Source organism: Ceratotherium simum, chromosome 26 (genome assembly GCF_057802395.1).
Source record: "Ceratotherium simum simum isolate JZ-2026a chromosome 26, ASM5780239v1, whole genome shotgun sequence".
In the NCBI taxonomy this organism is placed as follows: domain Eukaryota; kingdom Metazoa; phylum Chordata; class Mammalia; order Perissodactyla; family Rhinocerotidae; genus Ceratotherium; species Ceratotherium simum.
The window spans coordinates 25,541,892-25,555,667 of NC_141925.1; the positions used below are offsets into that span (position 1 = coordinate 25,541,892).

The following is a 13,776-nucleotide window of genomic DNA, read 5'->3' on the forward strand; positions in this document are numbered from 1 at the left end:
TTTATTTCTCCTTTCGTATTTCTGGCCAATTATTTCTCATTCTTCATGAGCCAGCTCTGATATCACCACTTTCCCTGACTCCTTTGGGCAGAGTTAACCAGATTTTTCCATACCACTTTGTCCATATTTTTATTTAGCTTGGAGCATGGGTTGAATCTCGTTTACCTTTTATTCTCATTGCTCAGCAGAGAGCTGACACGCACAAAATAAACCCCAAGACTCTCGTTCTTAATCAATTCATGCTCTTTTTCCTTTTCCCCAGAGTGCCCTCAGCAGGACAGTGACATCGCCTTCTTGATTGATGGCTCTGGTAGCATCACCCCAAGCGACTTTCAGCGGATGAAGGACTTTGTCTCAACTGTGATGGATCAATTCGAAAAGTCCAGAACCTTGGTGAGGGGCAACGGGTGGTTTAGGGAATAGTCCATATAAGGCTGGCAGTACATGGCAACTAGGCCACCATTTTCCCCTTCTACTTCAATTGCAGACATTGCCAAATTGCCAATCCATCTTGGTTTTCTTTCCCGATTCTCTTTCCTGCCGTGTCTGGATGCAGTGTCACGATTCTTCCAGCCCTCCATAAATAGGCAGCTCAGACTAATTGATAGGGGTTGGCATGGGAGATGAAACTCACCTGTCCTCTCTGGCTGAGTTCTAGTACTGAGAAGTGGGAGCTGATGGCAGATCTCTGTTCTGGTGAGGCAGAAGGATTGGGGGCAGTGAGAATTGGGAGATTGGAGTGTTTCAAGATTTATGTAGGGCTTGCTGGGAGATGGTGGAGGGGGAGGAGAGGCACCTTCTCCAGTGTAACACCAGGTGCCTCTGCCCAGTTCTCTTTGATGCAGTACTCTGAAGACTTCCAGACTCATTTCACCTTCAAGGATTTCGCTAACAACCCTAACCCGAGAGCGCTGGTGAGGCCCATAAGACAGCTGTTTGGGAGGACACACACTGCCACAGGAATCCTCAAAGTAGTGTAAGCTCTTCCCTCTTTGCTTAGGATGGAAGGAGGAGGTGATATTTTCAGCTAGGTTTTGAATGATGAGGGGAGTTGTTTAGATAGGGATGGGGTAAAGGGTATTCCTCGTGGAGGGAACAGCATGAGTAAAGGTTTGGAGGAGGGATTATGCGTGGTATGTTCATGAAAAAGCAAGTTGTAAGTAAAGATGGGACTAGAGGGGGGAGGAGAGGAGAAGGCTGGAGGGAGGCTAGAAAGATCGGTTGAGGCCAGGTCACTATAGGCAACTGAAGAGCCAGTGGAGATCCACTGAAAGTTTTAAGCAGTGGGGAGATGTCACCACATCTTGTTTTGGAAAGTTCACTCTGTGTGTGTGTGTGTGTGTGTGTGTGTGTGTGTGTGTGTAGAGGTGAGGGTAGGGTTTGGTACAAAAGTGCAGGAAGATGAGCTGGAGAGCAGTTGCAGTGTTCCAGGAGAGGTTCGATGAAGGCCCAATTAAGCTTCTTTAAAAAAATGTTTTTTAATTTAAAAGGGATAATACTCAATTGAAAAAAAATCAACCTATGCAAAAGTATATTAAGTCAGTGAAGGCTTCCTTTCCCTCCCTCTGCTGCTGCCTTTCCAGGTCTTGGGGCAGCCACATCTCAGTGTTCATCCCATGGGATCCCAAGCCCCTCCTAGACAGAGCTCAGCTGCCTCTGCGTCTGGGACGCCCACATTCCCTCCCAGGCACTGAGAGTATCTCTGTCTGCTTGCGTTTTACTTTGTCCTTCCTTTTCCGCTGACAGAAAAGAACTGTTTCACAGCAGCAGTGGAGCCCGGGAGAATGCTCTTAAGATCTTAGTTGTCATCACGGATGGAGAAAAGTTTGGCGATCCCTTGGGTTACGAGGATGTCATCCCTGAGGCAGACCAAGCGGGAGTCATTCGCTATGTCATTGGGGTAGGAAATGAGGCTGTCCGCCTGATGCTTCTGTGGAGGGTTTCCGGTTGGATATACCTTCCCTTCAATTTGCAAATATCGATGAAATCAAAGTGGGGCACGGATCACTGCTAGCCCGTATGTGCTTGTATTTGTTAACTATCGTCACAATGATGCTGTGTAACGAACTATCTCCCAATTCAGTGGTTTAAAACAGTAAGTGAGTCTGTTGGTCAGCTGGGCAATTGTGGTCTCAGCTGGGCTCCCTCGTGCGTCTGTGATCAGCTGCAGGTTGGTTGGCTACTCTGCTGATCTTCGCTGGGCTCTCTCCATTTCTGTGGGTTGCCAGCTTTGTCTGCTGGACTGGAATGGCAGGAACAGCTGGGATAATTTGGCTCTTCTGCTCCCAGTGTCTCATCCTCCAGTGGGCTAGCCTGGGCATGTCCTCATGGTGAAGGCAGAGGAATAAAAGAGCAAGTGGAAATGTGGCAAGCACCTTTTCTAGCCTCTGTTAGCATCACATTTGATAACATCCATGGGCTAAAGCAAGACACATGGCTCAGCCCAGAGACAATGAGTGGGGCAGATTACTCTGCCAAGAGTAGGAGGGCACAGCAAAGTTGTGGGAAAAGGGCTTGGGTACAGGAAGTGGTAAAGGGTTGGGATCATCAGTGTAATCAAACTACCACAGTACCTTGTGTGACATAGAAAAAGGTACATGGGGTGGCAGGTAGGGAACACCTTCATGTAAAGAAAAAGGCTCCCTTTCTCTGGGAGAGGCCAACCCCACACCCTCCTGGGTGTGTCCAGCAAATGGACAAAAGGCTGGGCTTCAGCCCCCAATTGCTCCCTTGACAGAATGCCTTGTGCAGTGTACAACCTGCTCTACTATAGTTGGCAGCCCTGTCCCTGGGGCCTTCTGGTGTATTCCCTCATTTGACAAATATTGTTTCAGATTCCTTTCCTGAAGAATTTTCTTTGCTGGATGAGACTTCTACCCCTAGACAGTGTCTGATTGAGCCTCTGTTCCTTGGTAACAGGTGGGAGATGCCTTCAACAGTGAGAAATCCCGCCAAGAGCTTAATACCATTGCGTCCAAGCCATCTCGTGATCATGTGTTCCGAGTGAATAACTTTGAGGCTCTGAAGACCATTCAGAACCAACTTCAGGAAAAGATTTTTGCAGTCGAAGGTGAGCTAGGGTTCTGTATTCCTGGAGCAGCTCCAGAGGCAGCCCATTACCCCAAAACGTATTCCCCTCTAGAAACTAGAACCTCCTAATCCTTGGTATTCTCACCCTCATCATCAGCTCTCTCTCCACTTCCTCCAGTTTCCAGCAACTCGGGCCTCTCTTGGGCAATTCCTTTGAAATTGAAGGATCTAGACTTTTATCTCTAAATTTGCAAGTTTTGGCTATAGGCTGAAAAATTGGAGGGTAGCGGAGCCAAATCCCAGACAGTATTTTTCCAAAAATTTGGATGTGTTGCCAACATTTGTCTGTTTGGTTCACTGCTGTATCCCCAGTGCCTAGAATAGTGCCTGGTATATAGAGGGTGCTCAATAAGTGTTTGTTGAATAAAAGAATTTAAAAATTGAGGGAAGGTTCATATACAATCTAGATTCATGGCTTCTTTTGAAAACTTGGAAGATCAGATACCTTGAGGGCCACATTACCACTTGGCAAAAAGTGGCTGGAGCCGAATAGCCACCATCCCTTTAAAAGGGGCATATGCTGTCTAGTTCAACATAGCTTCTATCTGAATCTCTTTGTCTGGCCACCATAGTATTTGAGTTTCCAGCTCATTCTAGGCTCTTCTGCTTTCTTTTTTTTTTTTTTTTAATTTTATGTATTTATTTATTCCCCCAAAGCCCCAGTAGATAGTTGTATGTCATAGCTGCACATCCTTCTAGTTGCTGTATGTGGGATGCTGCCTCAGCATGGCCGGAGAAGCGGTGCGTCAGTGCGCGCCCGGGATCCGAACCTGGGCCACCAGCAGCAGAGCGCACGCACTTAACAGCTAAGCCACAGGGCCAGCCCTCTTCTGCTTTCTTTAATGTAGAAAGTTCTCCTCCTCACAGGTACTCGGACAGGAAGTGCCAGCTCCTTTGAGTATGAGATGTCTCAGGAAGGGTTCAGTGCTGCCATCACCTCTGTAAGTGGTCCTTCATTAAATTGGGGGGAGGGGGCAAAAAGAAGGGAGAGAAGAGGCACAAGGGTTTGGAGGCTCTTCCTTGTGATGGGTACTTGTTGGGAGGTATAGCAGTGGACCTTTCTCCCTTCCGCGTCAATCCTGTTTTTTTTTTTTTTAATTGATGTCTTAGTAGTTTGTAACTGTGAAATTTTGGTTGTACATTATTGTTTGTCAGTCACCATATAAATGCATCCCTTCACCCCTTGTGCCCACCCCCCAGCCCCCTTGCCCCTGGTAACCACCACACAGTTCTCTCTGTCTGTGTGTTGGTTTATCTTCCACATATGAGTGAGATCATGTGGTGTTTGTCTTTCTCTGTCTGGCTTATTTCGCTTAACATAATACCCTCCAGGTCCATCCATGTTGTTGCAAATGGGACGATTTTGTCTTTTTTGATGGCTGAGTAGTATTCCATTGTATATATATACCACATCTTCTTTATCCAATCATCAGTTGAGGGACACTTGGGTTGCTTGCACTTCTTGGCTATAGTGAATAATGCTGCAATGAACATAGGGGTGCATAAGTCTCTTTGGATTGTTGATTTCAGGTTAGTTGGATAGATTCCCAGTAGTGGGATAGCTGGATCATAGGGTATTTCTATTTTTAATTTTTTGAGGAATCTCCATACTGTTTTCCATAGAGGCTGTACCAGTTTGCATTCCCACCAGCAGTGAATGAGGGTTCCCGTTTCTCCACAACCTCTCCAAAGTTTGTTGTTTTTTGTCTTGGTGATTATAGCCATTCTAACAGGTGTAAGGTGATATCTTAGTGTAGTTTTGATTTGCATTTCTCTGATGATTAGTGATGTTGAACATCTTTTCATATGCCTATTGGCCGTCTGTATATCTTCTTTGGAGAAGTGTCTGTTCATTTCCTCTGCCCATTTTTTGATCGGGTTTTTTGTCTTTTTGTTGTTCAGTTGTATGAGTTCTTTATATATTGTGGAGATTAACCCCTTGTCAGATATATGATTTGCAAATATTTTCTCCCAGCTGGTGGGTTGTCTATTCATTTTGATCCTGGTTTCATTTGCCTTGTAGAAGCTCTTTAATCTGATAAAGTCCCACTTGTTTATTTTTTCTTTAGTTTCCCTTGTCTGAGTAGACATGGTATCCGAAAAGATTCCTTTATGACCAATGTCAAATAGTGTATTGCCTATATTTTCTTCTAGGAGTGTTATAGTTTCAGGTCTCACCTTCAGATCTTTGATCCATTTTGAGTTAATTTTTGTGAACGGCGAAAGCAGATGGTCTACTTTCATTCTTTTGCATGTGGCTGTCCAGTTTTCCCAGCACCATTTATTGAAGAGACTTTCCTTTCTCCATTGTATGTTCTTAGCTCCTTTGTCAAAGATTAGCTGTCCGTAGATGTGTGGTTTTATTTCTGGGCTTTCAATTCTGTTCCATTGATCTGTGTGTCTGTTTTTGTACCAGTACCATGCTGTTTTGATTACTATTGCTTTGTAGCATGTTTTGAAGTCAGGGATTGTGATGCCTCCAGCTTTGTTCCTTTTTCTCAAGATTTCTTTAGCTATTCGGGGTCTTTTGGCGCCCCATATGAATTTTTGTATTCTTTGTTCTATTTCTGTGAAGAATGTCCTTGGGATTCTGATTGGGATTGCATTGAATCTGTAGATTGCTTTAGGTAATATAGACGTTTTAACTATGTTTATTCTTTCAATCCATGTGCATGGGATATCTTTCCATTTCTTTATGTCATCATCGATTTCTTTCAATAATGTCTTATAGTTTTCATTGTACAGGTCTTTCACCTCCTTGGTAAGATTTATTCCTAGATATTTTATTCTTTTTGTTGCAATTGTAAATGGAATTATCTTTTTGAGTTCTCTTTCTGTTAGTTCATTATTAGCGTACAAAAATGCGACTGATTTTTGTAAGTTGATTTTGTACCCTGCAACTTTGCTGTAGTTGTTTATTATTTCTAATAGTTTTCCAATGGATTCTTTAGGGTTTTCTATATATAAAATCATGTCATCTGCAAATAATGAGAGTTTCACTTCTTCGTTACCTATTTGGATTCCTTTTATTCCTTTTTCTTGCCTAATTGCTCTGGCCAAAACCTCCAGTACTATGTTGAATAAGAGTGGCGAGAGGGGGCACCCTTGTCTTGTTCCTGTTCTCAGAGGAATGGCTTTCAGACTTTCCCTGTTGAGTATGATGTTGGCTGTGGGTTTGTCATATATGGCCTTTATTATGTTAAGGTACTTTCCTTCTATACCCATTTTGTTGAGAGTTTTTATCATAAATGGATGTTGAATCTTGTCAAATGCCTTCTCTGCATCTATTGAGATGATCATGTGGTTTTTATTCCCCATTTTGTTAATGTGGTGTATCACGTTGATTGATTTGCGGATGTTTAACCATCCCTGCATCCCTGGTGTAAATCCCACTTGGTCATGGTGTATGATCTTTTTAACATATTGCTGTATTCGGTTTGCCAATATTTTGTTGAGAATTTTTGCATCCATGTTCATCAGTGATATTGGCCTGTAGTTTTCCTTCTTTGTATTGTCTTTGTCTGGCTTTGGTATCAGGGTGATGTTGGCCTCGTAGAATGTGTTGGGGAGTGTTCCATCTTCCTCTATTTTTTGGAATAGTTTGAGAAGGATAGGTATTAAATCGTCTTTGAATGTTTGGTAAAATTCTCCGGAGAAGCCATCTGGTCCTGGACTTTTATTTTTTGGGAGATTTTTGATTACTGTTTCAATCTCTTTGCTTGTGATTGGTCTATTCAGATTCTCTATTTCTTCTTGGTTCAGTTTTGGGAGGTTGTATGAGTCTAAGAATTTATCCATTTCTTCTAGATTGTCCAATTTGTTGGCATATAGTTTTTCATAGTAATCTCTTATAATCCTTTGTATTTCTGTGGTGTCCGTTGTAAGTTCTCCTCTTTCATTTCTAATTTTATTTATTGGAGCCTTTTCTCTTTTTTTCTTAGTGAGTCTGGCTAAGGGTTTGTCAATTTTGTTTATCTTCTCTAAGAACCAACTCTTTGTTTCATTGATCCTTTCTACTGTTTTTCTGGTTTCAATTTCATTTAATTCTGCTCTAATTTTTATTATTTCTCTCCTTCTGCTGACTCTGGGCTTTGTTTCTTCTTCTTTTTCTAGTTCTGTTAGGCGTACTTTGAGGTTGCTTATTTGGGATTTTTCTTGTTTGTTAAGGTGGGCCTGTATTGCTATGAGTTTCCCTCTCAGGACTGCTTTTGCTGCATCCCATATGAGTTGGTATGGCATATTTTCATTTTCATTTATCTCCAGATATTTTTTGATTTCTCCTTTAATTTCATCAATGATCAATTGGTTGTTCAGTAGCATGTTGTTTAATCTCCACATCTTTGTCACTTTCCCAGTTATTTTCTTGTAGTTGATTTCTAGTTTCATAGCATTATGGTCAGAAAAGATGCTTGTTATGATTTCAATCTTCTTAAATTTATAGAGGCTTGCCTTGTTTCCCAACATATGGTCTATCCTTGAGAATGTTCCATGCACGCGTGAGAAGAATGTGTAGTCAGCTATTTTTGGATGGAGTGCTCTGTATATGTCTATTAAGTCCATCTCATCTAGTTTTTCATTTAAGTCCACTATTTCCTTATTCATTTTTTGTCTGGATGATCTATCCATTGATGTAAGTGGGGTATTAAGATCCCCTACTATTATTGTGTTGTTGTTAATATCTCCTTTTAGGTTTGTTAATAATTGCTTTATGTACTTTGGTGCTCCTATGTTGGGTGCATATATATTTATAATTGATATGTCTTCTTGGTGGAGTGTCCCTTTTATCATTATATATTGCCCCTCTTTGTCTCTCATTACCTGTTTTATCTTGAAGTCTACTTTGTCTGATATAAGTATGGCAACACCTGCTTTCTTTTGTTTGCCATTGGCTTGGAGTATTGTCTTCCACCCTTTCACTCTGAGCCTGTGTTTGTCTTTAGAGTTGAGATGTGTTTCCTGGAGGCAGCATATTGTTGGGTCTTGCTTTTTAATCCATCCCGCCACTCTGTGTCTTTTGATTGGAGAATTCAATCCCTTTACATTTAGAGTGATTATTGATATATGAGGGCTTAATGTTGCTATTTTATCACTTATTTTCTGGTTCTTTTGCATTTCTTTTGTTTCTCGTCCCGTGTGTTTCGGACTACCAATTCAGTTTGGTAGTTCTGTCTGATGACTCTTTTAGTTTTCTCTTTATTTATTATATGTGATTCTGTTCTGATTATTTGTTTAGTGCTTACCTTGAGGTTTGTATAAAAAATCTCGTGGATGAGATAGTCCGTTATCTGATGACCTGGTATTTCCGTAGACTAAGTCAATTTGATCCCTTTCCTCTTCCCCTTCTAAGTTATTATTGTCACAACTTATTCCATCTTGTGTTGTGAGTGTGTGTTTAAAGTGATGAGGTTATATTTATTTTTGGTGTTTTCCTCCTTTGATCTTTGATTTTGGTATTTAAGTGTTTGCTAACCTATTCTGATAGAGAGCTACTATTTTTTCTGATTTTGTCTACCTATTCTTCTTCTTGCTCAAAGCTTTGTATTCCCTTGCTCTTTTTTTTGCAGGCATGAAGGCCTTCTTGAGCATTTCTTGTAGTGGGGGTCTTGTGGCCATGAACTCCCTTAGCTTTTCTTTATCTGGGAAAGTTATTATTTCTCCATCATATTTGAAGGATATTTTCGCTGGATAGAGTATTGGCTGAAAGTTTTTGTCTTTCAGAATTTTGAATATATCGTTCCACTCTCTCCTAGCCTGTAAAGTTTCTGTTGAGAAATCTGCTGAGAGCCTGATGGGAGTTCCTTTGTATGTTATTTTTTGTTTTTGTCTAGCTGCCCTTAATATTGTTTCTTTGTCATTGACTTTCGCCAGCTTTACTACTATATGCCTTGGAGAGGGCCTTTTCCTGTTGATATATTTAGGTGATCTATTGGCTTCATTTACTGGTATTTCCAGCTCCTTCCCCAGATTTGGGAAGTTCTCTGCTATTATTTCCTTGAATAAGCTCTCTGTTCCTTTTTCCCTCTCTTCTCCCTCAGGAAGACCTATAATTCTTATGTTGCATTTCCTAATTGAGTCAGATATTTCTCGGAGAATTTCTTCATTTCTTTTTAGTCTTAGTTCTCTCTCCTCCTCCATCTGGAGCATATCTGCATTCCTATCCTCAATAATGCTAATTCTTTCCTCCATATTGTCAGCTCTGTTCTTTAAAGATTCAAGATTTTCCTTTATCGCCTCCATTGTGTTTTTCATCTCCAACAATGCTGATTGGTTTTTCTTAATGGTTTCAATCTCTTTTGTGAAGAAATTCTTGATATCATTGAATTGTTTATCTGTGTTTTCTTGTAATTCATTGAGCTTTTTTATGATAGCTATTTTGAATTCTCTGTCATTTAGGTTATAAATTTCTGTGCCTTCAGGGTTGATTTCTGGGTGCCTGTCATTTTCCTCCTGGTCTGGAGATTTAATATATTTTTGCCTCATGCCTGCTGAATTTAGCTTGTTTCTCCTCATCCTAACAATATCTGGTTGCAGTTTCCACCTGCCGCCACTGGGTGGGGGTCAAGGGCTGTGTATTCTGAGACCACTGCAATTCGCACGCACTCTGGCCCACTGGCTCAGCTCAAGTGCCGGCTGTGCGGGGGGGGGGGGAGGGGCTCTTTCTTTTGCCTCCTTCTTCCCTTGCTATCTGCTCTCTTGGGGTGCTCAGATGTTGAGGACACCCCCACAACAGTTCAGACTCCTCTGTGTGGGAGTTTCCCACAGGCTGTGAGAGAACTTGGAGAGCAACAGTTTTCCTGCAGAAGGCCCCCCCTCCCCCCTCTCTGGGAGCTGTGCGGACCCAAGTTGCTGATCGGCTGGGGATGGGGAGGATTTCTCCTTACCTCTCCCCACTTCCTCCTGGGGCTCCAGCACGGCCACTCTCAGATGTGTGGCTGCGTGGGTCTCTCAGACTTCCTTTTGTGTTGTGTGAATGTCCTTTGTTGGTATGTGAATGTCGTTTTTGTTGTATCTTATCCGGGGAGAGTTTACAGGAAAGCTCACTCCGCCATGATGCTGACGTCACTCCTTGTTCTTTTTTTTTTTTTTTTTGAGATATAATTGATGTGTGACATGGTATTAGCTTCAGGTATACACCATAATAGTTTGATATATGTATATATTGTGAAATGATTACAATAAGTCTAGTTAACATCTATCACCATGCATAGTTACAAATTTATTTTTCTTGTGATGGGAACTTTTTTATAAACAAACTTTATTTATTTATTTAGTGAGGAAGATTCTCCCTGAGCTAACATCTGTTGCCAATCCTCCTCCTTTCTTTTTTGCTGAGGAAGATTGGCCCTGGGCTAACATCTCTGCCCATCTTCCTCTAGTTTGTATGTGTAATGCCTGCCACAGCATGGCTTGATAAACAGTGCATAGGTCTGCACCTGGAATCCGAAACTGCAAACCCCGGGCCACCTAAGTGGAGTGTGTGAACTTAACTTCTACACCACTGGGTTGGCCCATGATGGCAACTTTTACGATCTACTCTCTTCGCAACCTTCAAATATACAATACAGTATTATTAACTATAGTCACCATGCTGTACATTACATCCCGAGGATTTATTTATTTTATAAGTGGAAGTTTGTACTTTTTGGCCACTTTCACCCCCTGCCCCCACCTCTGGCAACCTACCAATCTGTCCTCTGTATCTGTGAGCTTGTTGTTTTTTTCTTTTTAGCTTCCACATATAAGTGAGATCATATGGTATTTGTCGTTCTCTGACATATTTCACTTAGCATAATGCTCTCAAAGTCCATCCATCGTGTCGCAAATGACAAGATTTCTTTTTTATGGTTGAATTATATTCTATTGTGTATATATATATACACATACAGTATATATAGATTATTTTATAATTATTTAATGTATTTTATAATTTATATAATATACTTTATTATATATAATTTTATATATAATTCTCTATATAATTATATATGGATTATAAAATAATCTATATATACACACAATGGATTTTATATACATATAGAATATATTTTTGTATTTATATATATCACATTTTCTTTATCCATTCATCGATTGATGGACTCTTAGGTTGTTTCCATGTCTTGGCTGTTGTAAATAATGCTGCAAGGAACATGGAATGCATATATCTTTTCAAGTTAGTGTTTTCATTTCCTTCAGATAAATACCCATAAGTGGAATTGCTGGATCATATGGTAGTTCTATTTTCAATCTTTTGAGGAACCTCCATACTGTTTTCCATAGTGGCTGTACCAAAATACATTCCCGCTAACAGTGTAGAAGGGTTTCCTTTTCTCCACATGCTTGCCAACACTTGTTGTTTCTTGTCTTTCTGAGGATAGTCGTTCTAAGAGATGTGAGATGATATCTCATTGTAGTTTCGATTTGCATTTCTGTGATAATTAGTGATGTTGAGCACCTTTTCACGTACGTGTTGGCTATCTTTATGTCTTCTTTGGAAAAAGGTGTATTCACATCCTCTGCCCATTTTTTAATTGCATTGTTTGTTTTTTTGCTCTTGAGTTGTTTGAGTTCTTTATATATATATATATATATGTATATATATATTTTTTTATAGGCTATAGTCTACTTTATTTATTTTTTTTACATTGGTTTATAACATTGTATAAATTTCAGGTGTACATCATTATACTTCTATTTCTGCATAGATTACATCATGTTCACCACCCAAATACTAATTACAACCCATCACCACACACATGTGCCGAATTATCCCTTTCACCCTCCCCCCTCCCCCCTTCCCCTCTGGTAACCACCAATCCAATCTCTGTCTCTATGTGTTTGTTTATTGTTGTTATTATCTACTACTTAATGAAGGAAATCATACGGTATTTGACCTTCTCCCTCTGACTTATTTCACTTTGCATAATACCCTCAATGTCCATCCATGTTGTCACAAATGGCTGGATTTCATGGTTTCTTATGGCTGAGTAGTATTCCATTGTGTATATATACCACATCTTCTTTATCCATTCATCCCTTGATGGGCACTTAGGTTGCTTCCAAGTCTTGGCTATTGTGAATAATGCTGCAATGAACACAGGGGTGCATGTATCTTTATGCATTGGTGTTTTCAAGTTCTTTGGGTAAATACCCAGCAGTGGAATAGCTGGATCATATGGTAGTTCTATCCTTGATTTTTTGAGGAATCTCCATACTGTTTTCCATAGTAGCTGCATCAGTTTGCACTCCCACCAGCAGTGTATGAGAGTTCCCTTCTCTCCGCATCCTCTCCAACACTTGTTGTTTCCTGTCTTGTTAATTATAGCCATTCTGACGGGCATGAAGTGATATCTCATTGTAGTTTTGATTTGCATTTCCCTGATAGTTAATGATTTTGAACATCTTTTCATGTGTCTGTTGGCCATCTGTATATCTTCTTTGGAGAAATGTCTGTTCAGGTCTTTTGCCCATTTTTTAATTGGATTGGTAGTTTTTTTGTTGTTGAGATGCCTGAGTTCTTTATATATTTTGGAGATTAAGCCCTTATCAGATGTATGGTTTGCAAATATCTTCTCCCAATTGTTAGGTTGTCTTTTCGTTTTGTTGATGGTTTCCTTTGCTGTGCACAAGCTTTTTAGTTTGATGTAGTCCCATTTGTTTATTTTTTCTATTGTTTCTCTTGCCCGGTCAGACACGGTGCTTGAAAATATGTTGCTAAGACCGATGTCGAAGAGCGTACTGCCTATGTTTTCTTCTAGAAGTTTCATAGTTTCAGGTCTTACATTCAAGTCTTTAATCCATTTGGAGTTAATTTTTGTGTATGGTGTAAGGTAAGGGTCTACTTTCATTTTTTTGCATGTGGCTATCCAGTTTTCCCAACACCATTTGTTGAAGAGACTTTCTTTTCTCCATTGTATGTTCTTGGCTCCTTTGTCAAAGATTAGCTGTCCGTAGATGTGTGGGTTTATTTCTGGGCTTTCAATTCTATTCCATTGATCTGTGTGTCTGTTTTTGTGCCAGTACCATGCTGTTTTGGTTACTATAGCTTTGTAGTATATTTTGAAATCAGGGAGTGTGATACCTCCAGCTTTGTTCTTTTTTCTCAGGATTCCTTTAGCTATTCGGGGTCTTTTGTTGTTCCATATAAATTTTAGGATTCTTTGTTCTATTTCTGTGAAAAATGTTGTTGGAACTTTGATAGGGATTGCATTGAATCTATAGATTGCTTTAGGAAGTATGGACATCTTAACTATGTTAATTCTTCCAATCCAAGAGCACGGAATATCTTTCCATTTCTTTGTGTCTTCTTCAATTTCTTTCAGCAATGTTTTATAGTTTTCCGTGTACAGCTCTTTCACCTCTTTGGTTGAGTTTATTCCTAGGTATTTTATTCTTTTTGTTGCAATTGTAAATGGGATGGTATTCTTAATTTATCTTTCTGCTATTTCGTTGTTAGTGTATAGAAATGCAACTGATTTTTGTATGTTGATTTTGTATCCTGCAACTTTACCATATTCGTTTATTACTTCTAAAAGTTTTCTGGTGGATTCGTTAGGGTTTTCTATATATAAAATTACATCATCTGCAAATAGTGACAGTTTCACTTCTTCCTTTCCAATTTGGATCACTTTTATTTCTTTCTCTTGCCTGATTGCTCTGGCTAGGACTTCTAGTACTATGTTAAATAGG

The 13,776-nt window shown here is 40.1% G+C and overlaps 1 protein-coding gene across 4 annotated transcripts in view; it reads left to right on the forward strand.

Moving 5' to 3' along the window:
- Positions 1-13,776, forward strand: part of ITGAM (integrin subunit alpha M) — a 49,208-nt gene that overhangs the window by 9,500 nt on the left and 25,932 nt on the right. For all 4 annotated transcript variants that reach the window (XM_087417359.1, XM_087417362.1, XM_087417361.1 and 1 more), the window contains exons 6-10: positions 263-393; positions 831-976; positions 1,747-1,900; positions 2,920-3,070; positions 3,958-4,031. In XM_087417359.1, the coding sequence (XP_087273485.1) occupies positions 263-393; positions 831-976; positions 1,747-1,900; positions 2,920-3,070; positions 3,958-4,031 (656 nt within the window). The remainder of the gene's footprint in view (positions 1-262; positions 394-830; positions 977-1,746; positions 1,901-2,919; positions 3,071-3,957; positions 4,032-13,776) is intronic.